This window comes from Glandiceps talaboti, chromosome 18 (genome assembly GCF_964340395.1).
Source record: "Glandiceps talaboti chromosome 18, keGlaTala1.1, whole genome shotgun sequence".
Classification (NCBI taxonomy): domain Eukaryota; kingdom Metazoa; phylum Hemichordata; class Enteropneusta; family Spengelidae; genus Glandiceps; species Glandiceps talaboti.
In genome coordinates, this window is record NC_135566.1 from 19,501,708 (window position 1) to 19,526,296 (window position 24,589).

Below are 24,589 nucleotides of genomic sequence, written 5' to 3' on the forward strand. Positions count from 1 at the left end.
AATTAATTTGTAGATCATGATTCAAATTCATTGAGAGAGAGAGAGAGAGAGAGAGAGAGAGAGAGAGAGAGAGAGAGAGAGAGAGAGAGCGCTAGAGAGCTAGAGAGAGAGAGAGAGAGAGAGAGAGAGAGAGAGAGAGAGAGAGAGAGAGAGAGAGAGAGAGAGAGAGAGAGAGAGAGAGAGAGAGAGAGAGAGAGAGAGAGAGAGAGAGGGGGGGGGGTAGTGGGAAGTTTACTTTGAAAGTGACAATATACTTTCTAGCCATGTCGTATCTGGCATGGAATGACCCAACCACTGTCGTCTGCATCACTCTCATCATCGTAGGACTTGCTGGCAATTTGTTTGGGATAATGCACATGCAAACAGTGCATACGTGTGTGTGATGACGTCAAAACATCCGAGAGAGGAACACACAAAGCAGATATCGAAAACACAGAACAAATTGAAACAAATGACTCATTGTTTATTTGCAATCACTCAATGAATAAGAAGTTGAATTGCTGAAGAAATTAGTGGCGATAAAAACGAAACACTGAACGCAAAAACCTCTCTTTGCGAGACATTCACATTCAGAGGGATAAAGGGATAAAACGTTGGAACGACCAATCAGGGGACGATGATTCGGTCTCTACATATGACGTCACAGCCGAACTACACTATCACCATTTTCTAAAAAACGACTGGCTCAATTCAAACGAAATTTTGTAGACGTATTCCGTAGGGTAATGGCAAGAACTGATTCGGTTTTGGTAAACATCCATGAATATTAATGAGCAATTTACGTACTTAATAGTTTTCGGTAATTAGGCTATATCTCAAGAAAGCGCACTTCAAATTCATTATAACTTGGTACATGGCACATACATTTGCGATACCTAATCGCATCTGTCCTGAAAATATTATGGATGTAGCATTTAAAAAAAGAAGTTATCAGCATATTTTCAGTAGGCCACAAAAAAGAAAAAAATTGTTTCTGATCAGGAAATGTCTAAAATGGTGCGAAGAAGCGATTTTTTTTTTAACATTCTCAACAAATGTTCCTCAACGTATTGTTCATTGCAGTTACTATTCTTTTTATTTAGTACGTAATTAATGGTTTTCAGTAACTAGGCTATATTCTCAAGAATGCATCCTTCAAATTCAATATAATTTGGTACATACATTTGCGATACCAAAGCACACCTCTCCTGAAAATATTAATGAGGCAGCGGTTAGTTTTAATAAGTTATTGGCATATTTTCGGTAGGCCACAAAAAAAGAAAAAAATGTTTCTGGTCAGGAAATGTTGTCTAAAGTGGTGTTTTGTATTGGTTGCCTAAGTTGTAAACTTTCATCGCTACTAATGAGTCCAAGTAGTTTGAAATTATTAGTATTAACAATCCATGGACAACGTGATCTTTGTTATATTGCTACACTTTCTCCAGCTACAATGCATGTTAACTTGCTTTGACTGAGTTTGCCAAATATAGTCAAAGTAAGGTTGAAGAAAGTATTGAAGTTATCTTTGAAATTGTAAAATTGTGTTAAACCACATTTATCACTGAACAAAGATCGAAGTTACCTTGCCTACCTTCATTTGATATTTATAGGGGAATATACAGACCGATATTGCATGAGAATGTATATAACTAGTTATGTGAACTGAATTATTAAAATATATAAAGGTACGGTGGTGCTTTAAAGTAGGCTGCATCTGAAAATCGGCGCCCTCAACGGCGATCATGATTTAACCTCCTACTGCAGTGCAATACTGAGGGATAAGAACAAGCACTGATTAACATGTACAATGTCTAATTACTGATATTTTTTTTAAAAATCAGTGAGTATATTGTGGTTGTCTGATCGAAAAACGACACTACAGTTACAAACTAGTCCAACTTTAACATGGTGACAAATTCAAAACCAAGCTTTTGCTAAAGATTTAAACTTACCACTACACCAGCTACAGATAATATTGACCATTAACTAACAGATTATTGTCTTTTTATAAGTAATTGACTAATTTTTAGTGAATATATCTTTGATTACTTGATGACAAAAATATCGCAGTTGCAGCTGGTGTTTGTTTAACTGAAATTCATAATCATGTGTCCTTGCAATGAAAACAAGAGACATGGGGACAAACCAGAGAGTAGTATAACAGGGTTGTATTTATTAAAATATCTATTTGAATACCTACAATATAAATAACACAGTTCAAACTAACACTCTGTTACATTACTACTATAAAATCATTCAGGTTTAAAAAGTCAGTATACTATAAAACATGCAAATTACAGTCACTCACATCATAATACATTTTGACAGACCCTGATATTTCCTTAGAAATAAACTCTTGAATAGAGAAATGCAGTAAATCCATTTCTAATTGTAAATTCTCCTTGTCTTCTTACAGTAAATGACGACATCTCTCTGATTAGAACAATTTAATGTTTTCTGACTCTGTCCCTTGATGGTAGAGCTACATTTTGTACAGTTATTTACACCTTAAACTTGTAAGATTATTTAGGGTTTCCAGAGGTCAGACATGATCACCATTGTTATTTTCTGACTCCTGTTATCCGATCTGATTGTTTTTACATTTGTGATGTCATTTTTCTCTTCTCTTTTTGATCAGGTAATAAAAGATATCATATCGTATCATATTGTATCGTACATTTATCATACGTATCAAAAACATTGGGGATATTTCCCCTATGCAATCAAGTGTTCTAACAGTTAATGTGAAAAGACAACTGATTTAAGACATGCTTTGACATTAACATTATACTGGAATGGTTTTTAATCAAGGTTTAAATATTTTCACTTGAGTAAAAACCTTGCAAACTCAGCTTGTGCCACTTTAATGTTTTCTGACACTGTCCCTAATACACAGGATTCACTACTCAGCAATTCTATCTCTCGACAAGCTAACACAAACAAACTAAAACTATTATTGTGACATGTTGATATAAGTTTATCAATGGACATTGATGTAACTATAATCAGAGTGTGGTTGTTTTTCTGATAGCAAGTTTTCCTCAAGTGGCTACACACTCTACCTCATCCAGAGTTTACACTATATCTTTATTACAGTGTTGATATCTACATTAAAGTCACTGTTATCACCCATTTGTGTAATCATGGAAGTATAACCCACTTGTAATCTACCACAGTGCAATGACAAAGTTTTAGTTTGCATATAATCTTAGTTTGCTGACAACAGATTTTGCATAGTAGTTTATAAATCTGCAAAACAAATAGATGTGTTTGTACAAAAAATACCTGATTTATTTTCTGGTTGTTCAACATAATGACATTGCACATATACATCATTCTATGGCACTTAATATACCATCATGTAAATAAAACATCTCTATACAATATACTATGAAATACTACTATAACATCCATATACTATGAAATACTACTGTAACATTCATATATATTACTCCTCTTGGATTTTGAGTAACTAGGCTCCTGATAAACTGAATAAAGGAAATCATTGGGGAATAAACTACAACAATAAAAAATTAACATTTCAATAATATATGTCATTATAAATATATGTCAAAATCCATTCAAGTTGACTCAAAGTCCGTTCGTTGTTATTTCGTCACTAAAATCCATTGGCTTTATTCTGACTTCTTATTTTTTCCTGGAATTAGCACTTTCTCCAGTCCAATCATAGGCATTTCCACAGCTGTTGCCACAACAAAGGCAACAATGTAGCTAATTACCACCATACCTATGTACAGAATGCTCTGTTGAGGAAATAGATGTCAAACTTACATTATCAATGATTACAAAGTCTAGAAACTAAAACGTTAACTTTAAAGAGGAACACAAGTGAGGTTGGTTTCATCTTTCTTATTTCTTATACTTAGGAAATCTAGAACAAAGTCTTGCCAACCTCACCTGCATTATGTCACCTCTCCAAAATAGAGTAATATAAAATTTGCAACTCTGGTTATAGGGATAGACCTAGCTGTTGTGCAAGTGCAACCCCAGAGAACACTGAAAGCATTTGTGTAAATAACCCAAGTTCATCACACTTGCATTCACTCATCGTGGGATTCTATCATTTTCTTTGAGTCTCACTGTAAACTGTACTCCCATTGTCTTTGATATACTTACAAAATTAAAATGTGTATAATAAATCAGGTCATTCAGGCCCCATGCGTAGATGAAGATAACAGTCAGATGTACAAGATATGCTGAATAGTTCAATCTAGCCAATGGTAACCATGCAGTCCATGATAGCAAAGTATCAACAGGTCCTGGCCATTTGAAAGAAACAGGAATTACTTAGTGTGATAGTGTCAAGAAATATGTGTACAGAGCTTGGTAATAATAATAACAGTTCCATGTCTGTACACTATCAATTCTCATCATGGTGTTATCAAAATTTGCAGTAGGTCCTGAGTATGGCTGATTATGTGGTGATTTAGAAAACAAGATTTCTAGAACTTTAATATTATAAAATAATCATAGTCCCTTTTCTAGACCAGCAAGTGTCTGGTAATAATTTGGAGTGGGTAGCTAGCCTGCTCAGGATGACTGTGAGACAATTTAGAGGAGAGAAGATTTCTAGAAATGAAGTATTTTGACAGCACAAGTATTGCCAATGGGGGTCCACTGTTGTTATATAATGAGGACTATATTGTCACAATAATTGGACTACCAAGTTGAAAAGTGCATGGTAGTCTACTGGGCGTACAAAAGGATAACTCTAATTTTGAGCCATGGTGTAGAAGCTATCACATTGACATAGCTTTATAGTTGTCATTACTAGATTTCAACCTGACACGTCAAGTGCAATGAGTGGTTATGGCATATCTCTGTTATTCCTCAACTCAAAAGTCAGAAACATAAGATACATTTAATTACAGATAATTATTACACAATCATATATGAGTGATATTACTTGCACCATTGCGTGCACATACATATTTCTATGATGATATGCAAATGAGGGCATGATCACATGATTAGTTGTACACAAAAACACACACTTCAATAGGCTTCTTTTTTACTGAAAATTGCTGTGTTTCATAAGGACTAATAAAAAAAATTGTGTGGTTCCGATTACACTCAATTAGTGGGGTAGATAGATTAGGTGGGGTGGATAGATTTTTTATTTTTTTTAATTTTTTTTTCTGTGTGAGTGTCTAGTTCAGGTTTTCCATTGTTTTCCAAATGGTTTCTGTGTTGTTTATGTCTTCCTTTCAGAAGTAAAGCCATTACAGATCAGAAGAGGTTTTATTTTGTCTTTTTAAGTTGATGTCAGTTTCTGCATCCACTATTTCTCATGAGACTTCACAATTTTTGCGATTTTATTTATTTTTTCTTGAATACATAAAAAAAAGTTTAGGGTCGGCAGTGAAAAAGCTAGGTGGGGTCGGGTAACTGGAATCAAATAATTATTTTTTTAGGGCTTAAACATAATTATCGAGTAATAACAGAACCACATTCTGAGTTTGTTCCAGTGTGGGTACTTGGTGGTATTGCACTTGTTTCCTTCTACACTCTCACTTGCTATGCCCATGAAAGTACAGATGATGAGAACACTACAACTATTTGTGCAAATATCCTGAGTAATATGCCACACTTGCACCTGTGAATCATGGAGTTCTGTCATGTTATTCCATTGTTTTAAGTAATTTTAATTGACTACTGATGTGTCTTACATGACTAGCAGTCATCAAAGTCAATGTTACAGAATCCTTACCACCATTGCCTGTAGCACATGCAAAAATCACCCAGCCAATACACAGGGAGAATGCAAATCTGTGAATGGTTAAATAGAAAGCAGCAACTGTGGCTGATGTATTATCAATTGATGTACCGTAAGGACCATACACTACACCCATAGCTACACCAGCAGCAACAGACCACAGTACTATGTTCAAAATCTATCAAAAAAATAAAAATGCAGTTATTGGACAATGAAGTACTACACGCAAATCAGAACTGTTAGATTTGAACAAATCATGACATCAGTTTTTCAATATACTGAAAAAAATCAAGTCATTGTAGAAGACACCACACCCCCAATAATCATTCCCACCACCACCACCACCACCACCACCACCACCACCAGCATCACTATTTACAAGTTTGTTCTGTGAAATTTTAACCTTGAAGGTCAAATTCATTGTCATCTATGACAGAATTAAAAAGGCTACACCTGGTTTTGGGTAGATGCTTGAACTCAGAATTTTAAGTCTCTTGAATCACGACCTATATGGTAATTTTGTTTGGGAACCCTGGTAGATTTTTCCTACTTACCATTCTTAGCACACCCACTGGTAGAGAACCCTGGTAAAATGAAATGGGAACCGGGCTGGTCGATTTTACCTACTTATCACACCCTTAGCAAACCCACTGGTAGGGAACCCTGGTAAAATGAAATGGGAACCGGGCTGGTCGATTTTACCTACTTTTACCATCCTTAGCAAAAACACTGGTAGGGAACCCTGGTAAAGTGACATGGGAACCCTGGTAGATTGACCTACTTACCATCCTTATCAAAAACACTAGTAGGGAACCCTGGTAAAATGACATGGGACCCATGGTAGATTTTACCGACTTACCACCCTTAGCAAACCCACTGGTAGGGAACCCAGCTGGTAAAATGAAATGGGAACCAGGCTGGTCGAGATTTTACCTACTTACCATCCTTAGCAAAAACACTGATAGGGATCGAACCCTGGTAAAAATGAAATTGGAATTACCACCCTTAACAAACACACTGATAGGGAACCCTGGTAAAATGAAATGGGAACCCCGGTAGATTTTACTCCACCCTTAACAAACACACTAAGTAAGTACACATAAAAACACTGACTCTGTAGTAGTAGTAGTAGTAGTAGTAGTAGTAGTAGTAGTAGTAGTAGTTACACATGAATACATTTTCCATAATTAATCTACTGATAAAATTCCTACCTTATGAATCTTCACCTTCTTTCCATTCAACCTGTGTAAAACATATCCCAGAGCAATTCCAACCAGATACTCAGATATTCTATAGTATGGTTTGGTATACAGCCAACTACCTGGTGTAAACATAGGTTTTCTGTATCCCCTGTGGAAATAAAAAGTCCCTTTAAAAGTGGCAAAAGCTGAGTTTACAAACCTTTTACAAAGGTGAGAATTTCAGAGAATGTGTGACAGATATATATATTTATACTTACATTCCCCCATAAACTGTCATTCCTTGAACAGTGGCAAAAAAACCTGACAGCCCTAGGCTTAATGAAGACACGATAAGAGACAGCCCTACTCCAATTCTCCAGTCACTGACAAGAAAATAATGCAACACCATAGTTTACACCACCCCAAGTCAAGGTGCATATGTTAAAACAAAAAAAATATGAGTTTTATACACTGATTGTTCTACATCACAACTCACGCTAACTTAATAGTTTCTAGGTTTTTCCCAATTTTTCATAAATCATATGCCTATGGAGTTATAATTCTATTATGCCCTGATATTTTTCTTCATTTGCTGAACAATACTTGTATGTACAAATATTCTTTTAATATTTATATTAAAAAACTTTTGTGCTGGGAAATTGCTCCTAGCGATTTTATCTTTTATGTAGACACACACACACACACACACACACACACACACACACACACACACACACACACATATATATATATATACATATACATATATATATACATATACATATATATATATACATATACATATATATGATATACACACACACACACACACACACACACACACATATATATGCAACGCACATAATTCTACAGAGATCCATTCAGGTTTGGGACTACATGACAGGGCTATGTTAGCACGCTCTATGTCACATCGCTGTGGAACTACTGTCAAGGTTGTCCCAGTCAGTTCACAGGCTATCCTGGAGTCATCCAGGCCTGGCAAACAATATCACCTGTGGGCTTTGTGTGAGTAACTGTCCCCGACTTTTCAAGTCATTACTCTAGGAGTCCCTTTTAAATATATATAAAAAGATGCCATTAAAGGACTTAAATACCTGTAAAATGCTATGATGAATATTGGACTAAGCCAGTATAACTGCATGTCTAATGATAAATACCAAGTCCATCCCATGCACTGAAAAGACAATATTTTGAATCTATTAGACAACACAAAATGTAGATTGTAGGATTGTCATTTATGATAGCTATCTATAAGAGGTATTGCATGTACTTACAACAAGTGGGAGCATTGTAAAGTCTATTCATTTGCTAAGTACCATATTGCAGTTATCAGAGTAATAAAAGATTACATGGTCTGGTCACAAGGGATCTGAAGTGAGGGGCAGAATAGTCGAGTTTTTGAACACAGTATGATATTTTCCATGTTGCCCTCACTGTCCTGTTTTCTTAGCAACTATCAGTACTCAAACATGCCTATTAAACCACTACTGCAATGTTCTTCTGAGAATACATGGGGATATTTTACACAATATTTCATTGACAGTTTTGAGTATTGCCATGCAGGCAATGGCAATAAAAAGGTTAGCTCTCTCTTTGCCATATTTGGGGCGCCCTCTTGTGACTGTTACATGCAAAGAGTCGAACTTTGGTTACCAGAATAAGTCAATAATGTTATATTTCTAATTGCTACATTTAGATAGTGGTTGCAATGTACCATGATTGAAGTTTTGAAAAGTTGCTTATTATCATATTGGAGAGTCAAAAGCTTTTCTTATTTTTAAAGAGACACATTTCGATCAAGAAATCGAGATCGAGATCGAGAGCTGAGAGAGAGAGAGAGAGAGAGAGAGAGAGAGAGAGAGAGAGAGAGATGATGATGATGATGATGATGATTGACAGTGCATCAAAGTAAATGTTTCAACATAAAAAGTAGCATCTATGCCGTCATTAAAACTTTTCACACAAGACAAAAAACATGAATACCTGACTAGCATCTCCAGGGAAAGGAAACAAGTTGTGAATATACAGTAGGTTGGCCCACCAGCGTGCCTCACAAATGTATTGTGCACCAAACCAGTTGTTCCACCAAATACCATCACCCATATGTAAGGTTAGAGTCGAATATATCATTATTGTAAACATGTATACGGGTGTCAATCTCCAAAATCGGTGAAAATAAAACAAAACCCAGTTGAGTTTTGATGGCCCACCACACTTGTCAAACTGCTTTAACGTCAGATAACAGACCAGTAACCCACTGTTCAGAAACACACAGAAAGTGAAAAAATAAATACAACTGTTACAATTAATTTAGATTAATGTAAAATACACCTTGGAAATTGTTCAAACTTTTGCTAGCTGTTACTTTGTTCAAGAAAAATCCAACCAATTTTTGGTTTAAAAAATCAAGAAAAAAAGATCACTACACAAATTTTTGGAATAGAATAGCCAATGTGTTATCAAAATTAAATCATTTTAGAATCCAATATGGCCACTAAATACTGTGTTAACTCTATGGGAAAATAAAAGATTGTCATCATGTGAAAATAAGATGGTGGACCCCAAATTGCTTTTCTTATTTCAAAAGGGAATAGATATGGCAAAGTTTGGAGGGATTGGAGAGATTTTAATCATTTTTAGTCAAATTCAAATGTCAAATAGATAAAATCATGCCTTGAAATATTTATCCTGAGGCCTAAAAAATTCCTTCAAAACATGATCTAACCAATGTGTTCCAAATATTTGCAGAACCTGAGGGATACGAATGTCTAGCTGTTCAATCCAAACAATATTCTAATTACCTCATTACAAGGAATGCTTCCACACCAAGGTCTCCTTTGTTCACAGGCATGGCAGCCCATCGTGTTTTCACTTGTTCTTCTACATAACGTACATTGCCTGTATTACAAATTCATATAATTTTATTTAATATTTGTAAAAATGTGTAAATGTTTTACCTAATTTGCATGTCAATAATGAGGTGATCTAGAGTTCAACAATTCTCAATTTAGACATCCACATTTTGATGAAGATCAGCCAATTTGTGTACAACTTGAGAAAAAAATTTGAAATAATCCTGTCTTGAAAGATTCTTCTTGTAGTCATCCCTAGAAACATCCGTACCAATTTTTATACCAATATGCCCAGTAGTTCTTGAGTTTAAAAATTGGGTTTTGACCAAAATGACACAGTTTATCAAATTGAATTTTGACCAAAATTACAGTTTACCATATTGAATTTTGACAAAAATTGCAGTTTACCAAATTGAATTTGACCAAAATTACAGTTTACCATATTGAATTTTGACCAAAATTGCAGTTTACCATATTGAATTTTGACCAAAATTACAGTTTACCATATTGGGCTTTGACCAAAATTACACAGTTTACCAAATTGAATTTTGACCAAAATTACAGTTTACCATATTGAATTTTGACCAAAATTACTGTTTACCAAATTGAATTTTGAACAAAATTACAGTTTACCATATTGAATTTTGACCAAACATGACAGTCACAAACCATTAGCGGTCCAAGTGCAACAAACCCGCGGGCTTGCCTGGCGAAAACGGGTGTCATAAAAGTTGTTTGCATCTCTAAAGCTGTTTGTAGCGTTACTTATAATAGCCTAATAAATTGATAACAACTGATATAAGACGGAGATAAGGTTTGCCTCAACTAATTTTCATATTTAGAGTGAGTCAAATAGTATGACAAAGTATACTTTTTTGACATACATCAATTTTGTTGTGATAAATATTTCAGGGGAACAGTGTCAACTACATGTAGCATTAAAATGAAATATAATTTCAAAATAAGTTGGAAACAATATGGCGATTTCAAAAAGGAGCTACCTGTATTGACCTTGTTGATGAATGAATGAATTCCTGAAAATATGGTATACAGTGAGAAGGATTGGAAGATATTGTCAATAATTTATAATGAATCCTATATATTGAGAATATTGTTTCATGTTGAAATGCCAAAAGTAGTGCCGGTGGGTAATAAAATGTTTTACAGCTGTTTACTTGTGTTATGTAAGAGCCCATCATCACATGTGTAAATATTGGTACTCTTTGATAACAAGTCCACTTGCTTGGCTAATGGCTTGTCCCAGTAATGAATTGCAGTTTTAATTACCATATTGAATTTTGACCAAAATTGCAGTTTACCATATTGAATTTTGACCAAAATTACAGTTTACCATATTGGGCTTTGACCAAAATTACAGAGTTTACCAAATTGAATTTTGACCAAAATTACAGTTTACCATATTGAATTTTGACCAAAATTACAGTTTACCAAATTGAATTTTGACCAAAATTATACTGTTTACCAAATTGGTATGTTAATTTAGATGAAACCCTATGAATAAATATAAAACAAAGCCACTGTCAACTAGTATTTGAGTATGACATTTTTAACCAAAACTCAATGTTTTCAGCTTAAAGATTCAGGATACAGATTGTATTATCTACGGTACATGAAGACTGGCTTACAAATATTGATACTACTGTACTTATCAAAGCAATATGACAGAACCCCAGGATGCACGAGTTCAAGTTTGGCGTATTTGAGGAATTCACACGAGTACTTGCAGCACTCTCTGTGCCTGTACTTTCACGAGCATAGTGAGTGAAAGTGCAGCAGAAAACACTGCAAGTACAAGTGTGCCACTGAGTACCCACACTGGAACTCTTATGGCATGGGGTTCTGTTACTATATTATATATATATATATGTAAGTTTATTTGAAATGACAATTTACATAACAATCATTAAAAAATCATGTGTGCAGCGAATGATTGTGTCATCATTTGCATATCATTTGCATGCAGGTATGCAATAATGTTTTTGATATTGCACTGCAGTGCAAATACCATGAGTATGTGCATGCACCAGTGCAAGTAATCTCTGGTATACATGTAATAATAATAGTTACTTACTGATTTGAGCTGTAGAGGTAGCCGCAAACAAATATGTGTGAAATAATATTATCCAGAACATACTGAGTACACGGATACCATTTAGACATGTAATACTTCCTTTACCATGGCTGGCTTTTAGCATCCTACCACCAATGTCAATGAATGAAAAGGCTAGCAGACATTTCCCTAATTTATCTGTAAGGAAACAGTCAGGTGACAAAACTCTACCTGTACATGAGAGCTTGGAAAAGTGTAAGGAAACAGTCAGGTGACAAAACTCTCCCTGTAAATGAGAGCTTGGAAAAGTGTAAGGAAACAGTCAGGTGACAAACCTCTACCTGTACATGAGAGCTTGGAAAAGTGTAAGGAAACAGTCAGGTGACAAAACTCTCCCTGTAAATGAGAGCTTGGAAAAGTGTAAGGAAACAGTCAGGTGACAAAACTCTCCCTGTAAATGAGAGCTTGTACAGAAACAGTCAGGTGACAAACCAGTCTCCCTATAAAGAGCTTGGAAAAGTGCACACATAACACTGAGTTTACACTAAATCCAATCAAAGGGAATATTGTGTTACTTTTCACCCACACAGAGATTATACTGAGATATGAAATGATGAGGTAAACATGAAAATTAAGAATTTGACACTAATTGGCTGTAAATATATCAACTATGGTTATGAAATCAACCACATACAGCAGAAATGTATTAATTTGAACAAGCTGTCCTCAGTTTAACAACCAAAATTTAAGCCACGAATTCCAAAACCTATGAAAAGGACTGACGAGTCTTGAAATGGTGTTTGGTCACACGTACTCTACACGGATTCACAACAAGCACATGAAAAAGAAATTGCACCTCGGTTTTACAAATTTAGGAAAAGTAATCGTAATTACCTGTATATGAGTTCTTTTCCTTGCGTGGTTCACAATGGATTGTAGAAACATTTTGTTCTGGATTTTGTTCAAGTTCATTAACACCATCTAATGCACCATATCTTGCTGACTGAGGTTCATTCAAAAGAACTTCTACTGTATGAACATTTTCACTGCCCTCTACTGTTGCATTGTTTGTCTGTTGGTCACCTTGCTCAGGCAATATCTGATGAGATTCTACTTTCTTACTCTTTTTCTCAGCTCTGATTGATCTTGCCACATCGTATGAAGTACCGATAATAATTATGATAAGAAGGATAACACAGAGTATTCTGAAAGGAGAATTTAAAAAATAGTATTTAAAATGATGACTTCAGTCTTAATAGTCTTTATTTGTCTCTTTCTTTTCACTGAATAGCTTTTGTAGTTCATTAGTTTTATTATGTTATAAAATGCTTCTTTAAGATAGTTTATTAGTTTTGTTATTATTTACCTTTAATTGTTTTGTACCATTAACAACTCCCCAAGATTTCATTACATGTATATACTCAAATAAACCTATAGTCACTATTGGAGAGGAATTATGATAATGCCAGATCAATTCATTTTTACCTTTTGTAAGGGGAGGTTTTGTTTAAGTAAAAGTTTTAAGTTTGTCTGTCTGTACATGCTAGTGTGTGTGTGTGTGTGTGTGTGTGTGTGTGTGTGTGTGTGTGTGTGTGTGTGTGTGTGTGTGTGTGTGTGTGTGTGTGTGTGTGTGATTTTTTAATTATTAGAAATTATCGTCATGCTTATAACACTTCAATCTCTCCATGTCGGACAAGATACGAGTCAAAGAGTGAAATAAGAGACAACTTTATAGCAAAAGAATCCATTACTTTGTACATGAACCCTTGGTGGTGTATTACTGGGGCTTAAAATCTTTGTGTTCAAAGTGGTTATATATAGTCTGCTGGGCTCTACAAAAAAAGTCAGTCCAGAATGATAGAATAATCCCATATAATCCTATATGGCACTACTGATAAGATAACACTAATGTGCATGATGACCCAGGATTTAAACAGAGCCCTTTTAACCATAACTTAAAGTCTTGACTTACATTGCCACTATATCTTGAGCTCTATAGGCATAACTTTCAGGAATGCAGTCAGGAAAAGTTGCATAATAAGGATTTGCACTTAGGTTTTTGAATCCTGCAAAATAAACAGAATTTTGGAAATTAATCAATATTTAAAATAATGTATATTTATTCAAATTAATATTTCTTCCAAGGAAGACTTCTAATGTCATCAAATTTTCATTTACAATGATCTAACCTAGTCATCAAGTCATGTGACACCCCCTCCCCAGCATATTATCTATGAAGATATACTCAGAAATATTATTTTCTCATTAATGGACTGTTGATAGGCAATTTCACTTTGACTCAATCACAGCACACTCACTAGTGCAGTGCCATGCCATGTCAAATGTGATCACAACACACTCACTATAGTGCAGTGCCATGCCAAGTCAAATGTGATCACAGCACACTCACTATAGTGCAGTGCCATGCCATGTCAAATGTGATCACAGCACACTCACTATAGTGCAGTGCCATATGCCATGTCAAATGTGATCACAGCACACTCACTATAGTGCAGTGCCATATGCCATGTCAAAAGTGATCACAGCACACTCACTATAGTGCAGTGCCATGCCATGTCAAATGTGATCACAACACACTCACTATAGTGCAGTGCCATGCCATGTCAAATGTGATCACAACACACTCACTAGTGCAGTGCCATGCCATATCAAATGTGATCACAACACACTCACGAGTGCAGTACCATGCCATGTCAAATGTGATCACAACACACTCACGAGTGCAGTACCATGCCATTATCAAATGTGATCACAGCATACTCACTAGTGCAGTGCCATGCCATGTCAAATGTGATCACAGCACACTCACTATAGTGCAGTGCCATGCCATGTCAAATGTGATCACAGCACACCTGCTAGTGCAGTACGGCTAAACCATCAGCCCATGCCAAATGTGCTCACAACATACCTGCTAGTACAGTACCAGCATGCCATGCCATGCCACTGGATATAGTCAAAATATTGACAATGGAAAATACTGATTCAGAACTACGTCGTATGTTTAATCATTCCTATTCAATTTTCCACCAAGGTCAATGACATAAACTATAATAGGAATGAAGCAAACTTTCAGCAAGGTAAAATAGTAAAAGTAGGCAGAAACTACAGTAATGGAGCAAAGCAACCAAGTGCAGGGGAGATTAGAATATTTTCAATATTTTAGGTCCAAAAGTTTGTGCACTGGTGCTATATCATAGACATATTAAACTGATTAAAAATGTGCATTCCTCAGATCACGATAGAATATTGATGAATGAAAACATACAGGAAACTGTGCGTGTATTTCATAATATAATTTTGCATTCATAAATAATTCCTAATTATTGACAAATGTAAGATTCATGTTAATTAAGTCATGATGCATATTTCGATCGATTATGCCACCACCACTCATAATCACTACTATAGTAACAAAACAGTGCCGATGGCATTGCAGCACAACTGTATAGTTTTAATTATTAGCTTATCAACATGCTGATCCAACTCTGTTCCGCTATGTGTATGCTATATACATCACGATGTTACTGTTGCTATGGGCAGTATCTTGGTTGCTGGGTGACTATATGTCAATTTCTTTGAAAGTTTATCCTCTTGCCTAACCATGGCATCCATATTGTTATCTTTCCAATATGCATCACCATGTCACTGTTGCTATGGGCATGGTCTAGTTTCTAGACATATATGTGTTCATTTGTTGAATATGCATCCTTTTATCTATCAAATGGTAACATTACTTATACACTCACCTTCTAATACAAATATCCCAACATCTTCATTTGTACAAGAATCAGGAAAGCAGGTACCCAAGTATAAACGGTTGACCTAATTAAAGAAATTATGACTTGTGATACAATTGTATATATATAGGAAGTCAGTGGTAAGATTTGTCCATAGTACAGTGCTCGATACGTCTGCACGCAGAGCGGAGTATATGTTGAGGGTAGAAGAAAATCAAGTCGGGTTTTTCGTCTCTACAAGCCTGTTTCGTGAGTAAATCACTCCTGACGAGTGATTTACTCATGAAACAGGCTTGTAGAGACGAAAAACCCGACTTGATTTTCTTCTACCCTCAACATATATATATATATATATATATATATATATATATATATATATATATATATATATATATATATATATATATATATATATATATATATATATATATATATATATATATATATATATATATTCCATCTATATTTCATCATTCTACATTTCATATTAAACACATTTAGTGTTCATCTACAGGAGCTAAATATATATATGCACAAGAGTAGATCAACTGTAGATACACTGTTCCATACTCATTACTGCAAGACAAAGAGTATATAGATCTATACCTAGCAAATGAAGAGTAAGAAACAGCAGTTTTGCCAAGGGCATAATTAAAGTAATAATTAAACTTAGTATATACATGTATAGTATTGTTCTACATCCTGCTACTATATATTAGTAACATGTAAAAACTGGCATAGTGTTAGTGCAGATGTAGTTTTGTTGCTAATTGTGACCTTTGACATGTGTAGATGTAGTTTTGTTGCCAATTGTGACCTTGGACTTATGCATTTCTATCTGGATATTTAAATTCAAACATACCTGGTCAACTTGTGTTCCAACATAACAGTATTGTCCACTAAAGCCTTGACCTACACTCTGTCGACACATGGTGAAATCACCAACATCTTTTAGATTCCATGTCAAGTCATAATCAGCTTCTACTACCCCAGTGGAATAGAACACTAAACAAAATAGGGATAAATAATATTGATAATGATGATATATGACCATTTGCTACATATATCTGAAAGTAGAATTTTTAAATGAATAATAATAATAATGTTAGTTTTTAATAGCACTTTCCCACTTTGTGCTCAAAGTGTTTTACAATTATTACCCCGGGCACAGATCTATAGCAACACAACAGCTCTTTATACTTCCCCAACTCCCTGCAGAGCAAACAATCCGTTGCAGCCTTTATAAGTGCATAGGATTAAAGCATTCAATCATGCAACCTCTATCCTACCAGGTCCCCAATTATACAGCTGGCATGGGTTGACTGAGGCACAGTTGTGGTTCAAATCTAGAAAGGACTTTAGCCACTCAGAAACAAACGACAGCGGTTTTCAAACATGCAACCTGCAGATTCCAAGCTGGCCACTCTAACCATTTGCCCATCATGACTCCACAAATGTGATTTTTTGTGTGTTGTTTTTCTATTTGCTGATGAAGGAGGATTATGATTTTACTCTCATGATTGACAATGATCTGAACCTCTCTATATAGTGACCAACAAACTTGCACACTTTGTTGGTAAATGAATAAATGAGTAAATTGACTGTAAATGTAAATGATACAACATTGACCTGTCATTAGACAAAAGAATAATGTTAATTACTAATATGATCAAGTGACTGCTAGTTTTGAGTACAAACCCCTGAAAACAAAAATCTTAAAATAAAAAATCGAAAGGATAAAATAAACAACTTTTACAATTCGTCTTCTGTCTTAAAGAAGATGTATATGTAATATCCCATCATGCCTTGTTGTACAATCAGATCATGGCAGTCGATTTACAATTATAAACATAGTCTGGATGCCAAAGTGGTTTCTAAATAAACCATGTCTTGCCAAAATCCTTCAATCAGCACAAAAACTTGTTCATCCAATCAGTGAACCCCAACATAGTGACCTAACAGTGTATATTTAGCATCCTTTGCGGACAAATATACCATATTTGGATATTACATAACTGCCCCAATAAACGCTATCTTTATGAGGGACTGTGTTATTTGTTAGAATTTTATCATTGATTAAAGTCGCCATATGGATGAGAATTGGGTATTTATTTTGGATTTTTAATTTATAAAACAACTTTACTATGTTTGAAAAAACAATGTGAAATAACATATACCAGGTCATTGTTTGTAACTCAATTACAAAAAGATGCAAACAGTGTAAAAAGTTGGTTATTGTATGTACAATAATAAACATTTTACACATATTTTTATATAGAAATCAATTACGTAACATATGGCAGTATAAGAATCAGTGAACAACACTGGGACCAACCCATTTTGAAATTCGGACCTTTTCGATGATTCTTTTCTGCGCATTTTCTGGAGCCGAAATACATGAAATATATGTTTTTGTTTACTACCATTTTTTAAGTGTTGGAAATGAGTTGACTAGAACAATTGAAAACATGACGAGTTGACCGTGTGGGACTGTATATGCGACGTACTGTGCTATGGGACGAAGAAGTAACCTCGAGCTGTTGTCAACATTCAAAGACAGACCATTTCTGGAATATAAGCTAACGTGCAGCGACTACAATAATAATATGATAACATTAAGATGTCAAAACCAAATAATCACTCACTTTGACGAGCATATTCAACCGAAAAAAAGGCGAAGGCGGTGCCGTAGATTTGTGTATGCTGGTAGCACTGAAGCGTTACATTACCAAGCGGATTCCCCGGTGCCTGTCGATCTGGCCACGCTCCTAAAACGGTGAATACGTTCCCCATGATGTTTTGAGCCTCTACAACGGATAATACATGTATCACCATCACCATACACACAAGGACGACTTTCATCTTGCTACAGTACAGGTTGCCACGGTGTAATGACCGGCTGGTGTGTAGTCTTGTACCCAGGTGATGTGTTTGTCCTCCTACACTGCTGCTACTACTACTACTACTACTACTAGGCGGCTATTATATTGTAACTCACAATACAGTCAGTGTATTTCCTATTTGAAGAGAATCGGCACTGCGTTGTCACTTACTGTTACACCACCCCTCTGATTTGCATCGATCAATATACTTTGTTTCAAATCAAATACAGACGACCTTGCTGAAATGACGTTTTATCGCCTATTTTGAACACCTTGACCAAAGTTCGTACATATTGCTGAGTGAAGAGAGCCAACTTAACCACCTCGGTGCATTCAAGTCACGGCCGGGTGTTTAGGAGTGTGAGACCCCAAAACAAAACGTCACGATAGGCCTGTCATTACGTACGTAGCACTATAGTATGTGTGTATTGTGTCGGTGTATAGTCACAAGATGAATCAACTGCGTGTGACTTTCACGAGTTCGAATCGAGACCAAACAAAATAAGTTCCACTGACCTGATTACACATTTTCCAAACACAGGTCAAAGTATTCGAATAACAAAACTTACGAGCGCTTGAAATATTAGGGAGTGTTTACTTCTAGGGGACATGGGTAGGCCGGAGGATTTTCATCTGCCTGGTGAATATTTTTGATTGCCCCCCCCCCCTCCCAGTAAATCATGGGAAAATTGACTAGTTCTTATTTTTTCCATGGCTCCCTAGACTGTCGACAGTCGCTCGCGTTTTTTCCCTACGTTTTATCTAAACTTAAGTCGTTGCCGCGCTCCGATCCGGCGCAACACTACCGTATAATCGCATACTGATATCGAGGCCCTCGATATCAAATGCGATTATAGTCGTATTGCGCCGGGTGGGAGCGCGGCAACGACTTAAGTTTATGGATAAAACGTAGGGGAAAAAAGCGAGCGACTGTCGACAGTCTAATGGCTCCCATATAAACATACATACATACATACATACATACATACATACATACATACATACACATACATATATACATACATACATACATACATACATACATACATACATACATACATATGTTACGATCCAAAATATCGTATTTCGGAATTATGGGAATAAATTCTACTTTTCGGCATTGTAGGCCATAGGTCAGAAATAGACTGGCGATTACAAATCTGGGCAAACATGATGTAACTGATATTCACATGATTGGTTAGAGAAAAGTATGTAATAACTTTTATGATGGCATGATCTTAGGGTGTGACTTGCTATTTATATAGTCGCTAGTCGTTGTGTAAATTCCATTGTATTCGAAGTATACTTAAGATGAGAATAAAACATCCAGAATCAGAGGAGCTCACGAGAGATGCTCTCGGGTACGGGTGATTCTGGCAAGCCGAAATCTCTTCTCAGTCGTGACTAATTCCTGACTTGGAACTGAACGATCCCGTACGAGAGTATGAGAGTGTGAGTGCTAGAGTGTACTGTCAGAACTATCCATAGTTATACCGTTCAACTCTACGACTCGCATCACTATACATACATACATACATACATTCATACATACATACATACATACATACATACATACATACATACATACATACATACATTCATACATACATACATACATACATACATACATACATACATACATACATACATTCATACATACATACATACATACATACATACATACATACATACATACATACATACATACATACATACATACATACATACATACATACATACATACATACATACATACATACATTCATACATACATACATACATACATACATACATACATACATACATACATACATACATACATACATACATTCATACATACATACATACATACATACATACATACATACATACATACATACATACATACATTCATACATACATACATACATACATACATACATACATACATTCATACATACATACATACATACATACATACATACATACATACATACATACATACATACATTCATACATACATACATACATACATACATACATACATACATACATACATACATACATACATACATACATACATACATACACACACACATACATACATACATACATACATACATACATACATTCATACATACATACATACACACATACATACATACATACATACATACATACATACATACATACATACATACATACATACATACATACATACATACATACATACATACATACATACATACATACATACATACATATTTATTTATTTAGTTATTTATTTTAGTTATTTATTTATTTATTTATTTATTTTAGTTATTTATTTATTTATTTATTTATTTTAGTTATTTATTTATTTATTTATTTATTTTAGTTATTTATTGTATTTATTAAGCCGTGTACACAAGAAGTGACATTGGCAAGGAAATATACCAAAAGAAACACTGATGTTTACAATGTCTTGAAAATATTAAGTATATCACTGAGATACTGAGTATTCAAGTTAGCTGTGACACTTGCTAGAGTATCATCTACAAATGAAAAAATGTACTTAAATAGAGAATGATTATCAAATTTAAGTACCTGCGACTGTAAACTAAATAAAATGTCCAAGTATTCATCTCTTATCTTCTTAATTTTTTCATTTTTACAAAGTAATGCAGTGAAATTCATCTCCAATACTCGAGCTACACAAGGTGCATAATCTCTGTTTCCTTTCAATATGCTTGTAACGGCCAGTTTCAATTGGCAATATATGGTTTGAAATCCTAACAGCTATTCTATCAAAGGTGTTTCTAACAACAGATAAATATTTTTCACGTTGAAAAGTTAACTTATTTTTTGAATAAACATGTGGAGTGTGTTGTTACTTGCCACGCATTTCTTCCATATGTCAATAAATTTTGATTTCAAAGAATCTTTCAATGTAGTAGACAATTTATAATTCTCACCAACTATAAAATGGGAACAGTTACAAAATGATAATACTGAATGAACAAAATCAAGATATATGGACTGGTGTTTTTCATGCAACCTCATTTCTTAATTTGTATGCATAATCAAGTAAAGATGCCTCTTTAACTTGTTTTAACCGAAACCAATATTTGACAACATTTTCAATAACAGTAATTAATAATGGAAAACGACCCAATTCACCTAAACATGCATGAATACATGATGTTTTGTTAACTCCAAGCATATATCTGCATGCTTTTATGTGTGTTGATTCAATATCATTCATCACAGGATTAAGAAAGTATTCATTGAATTTGCAAACATCAACTCTACGGATATGTAGGCACCCGAAACTTCAGATCCGTATAATAATATTGGTTTGACCAAAGAGTCAAAGAGATGCAATTGAACATCAACTGAAGCTCCATTATGTGTATTCAGTATGTTAGTGTAAGCAAACAGAGCTCTCAAAGCTTTATTCTTCAAAACCACTCTAGTATTTTTGAAATTTCCTGAAGGGGTTAATGAAATACCTAAATAAGTGTACGGTGCAACAATATCCACTCTTTCATTATAAATAAAGAAACTATATTTAAGTGGTTTAAAATTAGCATTGAACACCATAACGTTTGTCTTTTTAAGACTCACTGTTAGTTGCCATTTGTTGCAAAAGGATTCAAGTAATCTGAGTGAATGTTGTAGACCATGACTAGAAGTTGACAACAGTACAATATCATCAGCGAACATAAGGATCGGTAATTTCTTATCTCGCAAAAAGGGAGGATCAATGCATTTTTTGTGAAGTAACATTGACAAATCATTAATGAATAGGTTGAACAGTGTGGGACTTAGATTACAACCTTGTCTTGTACCAATACGAGAAGAAAAGAAATCAGTATAACCAGTTGAGAGTTTGATACAAGACTGAATATTATCATAAATACACTTGATGATATTCAAAAACTTACTACTGAAACCTTGTTTTGATAATTTGTAGAACAATCCTAAATGCCAAACACTATCAAAAGCTTTCTTAAGATCTACAAAACAAGCAAACACATGTTTTGATCTACTTTTTTGTTTGTAGAAGTTAATCAATGTCTTTAAAACAAATACATGATCTGATGTGCAACAACCTTTCTGAAAACCTATTTGCTCACAATTCAACAAGTTATTCTTCTGAATGAAAATCTGAATTCGATTATTTAAAATAACAGTAAAAAGTTTACCAACACAACTACTTATAGTAATCCCTCTATAATTTGAAGGGTCATCTTTTGTACCAGATTTATGAATAAGGACGATGAAACCTTTACTCCAAACAGATGGAAATATTTCACTTTTCATAATTGTATTAAAAGTTTAAGTAAAGCAGGCATTAGTATGGCCGAACCAGATACATACATACATACATACATACATACATACATACATACATACATACATGTATATTCTTTATTTCAATGATGAAACATTTACATTTAGAGCTAATAAATTTACAATAGCCTGTAAGGTACACAGTGATGGGACGCCCTCACACATCGGTCAACCCTTCCGGTGGGGGCGGAGCGACACGATGTATCCTACATTCTACTATAAATAAATTTGCTATAACAATTCTCGACTCACTCGACTTGTGAATGTACATGATGTTTAATTATGGTCATTGTTTTTAAATAAGTCTGTCGGGTGTTTAGGATGAAATATGGGATCGTTGCACCTTGTTATGTTTACAGATGGTATAATTAATATGGAAATATAAACAGCTAGCATGATATTGACAGGTGTAGCCAACCAGTCAATATAAAGAAAACACAAATTTAAAGTGCCTGTTACATTTTGAAGGTATTTTAACATTTATTGTAATAAATTCACCCTTAGGGGTAGACCATTCGATATCCTGGGGGGGGGGAAGGCTTGGAAGATTGGTGGAGAGTCATTATTTTTTTCCCACCTGCTTGCCTGAGAATTATTTTTTTTCTCATTTGCCTATGCTGGCAACATTTTTGCTTCTTTGAGATATCCGGATTTTTTTACATCAATGTTGAACACCTACTTTTGTTGCTACAATTTACTGTTTGGTTTTCGCACAGGGTAATACAGAGAGTAAAAAGATGCTGTTCTATCACACACAGATTTTATATAGAAAACTACATATTTCATACATGTTTGATTTTCAATTGAATAAACATCATTGACAGTTTTTATACCATGGTATGGTGACACACTGAAAATACAAATCGGAAACTTGATTGGTGAGCTCAAACATTCAGATAGACCGGTCAGTTTCTCCAGCCTTGGGGGATAGGCCGGGGTGGTCAGTGTTTTTCCCCATTGGGCCGACAAAAAGTCACTGACCCCCGTGAATAAAGTTTCATAGCATCTGACAGTAAGCTGTAGAGGGAAGAGCTTTGAAACTGGGATATGTGACACATCTTGTGTGAGTGTGTGTGAATGGGGGGGGGGGGGTTCTAGGGGGTCTCTCCCTAGAAGCCCTGGAGGGTTTTTACTTCTAAACAGACACTTTCAGACAATAATTTGCAAGCTTTACAAGACAGCTCTAACATGTAAAAAGCAACTACATAAGGTTGAAACATGTTTGAAGAAAAGTTCAATAGCATCTTGACAGTAAGAGGTGGAGGAAAGAACTTTAATTTGAAACTGGAACATGTCTACCTCTTACGGGGGGTTCTAGGGGGTCTCCCCGAGAAGCTTTTGAATTTTTTTTAACCAATTTTGGTGAATCTTATTGTTGGTTTAACGAATGAGTGGCCTCTGGGATGATGGAGTCCAAGGGGTTCCCCCGCTAGATCTGCAGTTTTTTGTTTCTATTTAGGTAATTTTTAGGTTATTCATAACCTCTGAGATATATATATATTGCCAAGCATCGAAAAGCTAAAGTAAATATAACTTTTAAATACGTTTTCCATGTTATAAAAGTGGGCCTGTAACATTGGTGTAGGGGCATTGATATTGCATGTATAGTAAAGTTACTGATGTGTTAGAGCACTTTAGGAGGTCATACCTAGTGTACAATAGAAACTTGAATTTGAGTTGTGGTGTCGATACATGTAGTGTCTGAAATAGGAAGTATATTCTTTCGTCTGACAAATTCATACTGAAGAGACTAGAACAATTTAGATTAAGTTCTTTTATAAACTATCTAATAGT

General features: G+C 34.9%; 1 protein-coding gene across 4 annotated transcripts; it reads right to left on the minus strand.

Annotated features, from left to right (window-relative positions):
* Positions 1 to 2,150: 2,150 nt before the first annotated feature.
* LOC144448821 (nose resistant to fluoxetine protein 6-like) lies at positions 2,151 to 18,863 on the minus strand. 4 transcript variants are annotated; one of them, XM_078139126.1, is made up of 14 exons: positions 18,329 to 18,861; positions 16,462 to 16,604; positions 15,609 to 15,684; positions 13,814 to 13,907; positions 12,736 to 13,046; positions 11,863 to 12,039; positions 9,720 to 9,816; positions 8,902 to 9,175; positions 8,013 to 8,092; positions 7,176 to 7,280; positions 6,928 to 7,066; positions 5,711 to 5,894; positions 4,117 to 4,259; positions 2,151 to 3,743 (listed from the first exon to the last, which is right to left on the minus strand). In XM_078139126.1, exons 1-14 carry the CDS (start codon positions 18,459 to 18,461, stop codon positions 3,615 to 3,617), a joined length of 2,085 nt encoding a protein of 694 aa, XP_077995252.1. In that variant the 5' UTR covers positions 18,462 to 18,861; the 3' UTR covers positions 2,151 to 3,614. The 4 variants fall into 4 exon arrangements, with proteins under 4 accessions (XP_077995252.1, XP_077995251.1, XP_077995254.1 ...); XM_078139125.1 differs by having other exon boundaries at positions 18,245 to 18,860; XM_078139128.1 differs by lacking the exons at positions 15,609 to 15,684; positions 16,462 to 16,604; positions 18,329 to 18,861 and adding an exon at positions 14,771 to 14,845.
* Positions 18,864 to 24,589: the final 5,726 nt, after the last annotated feature.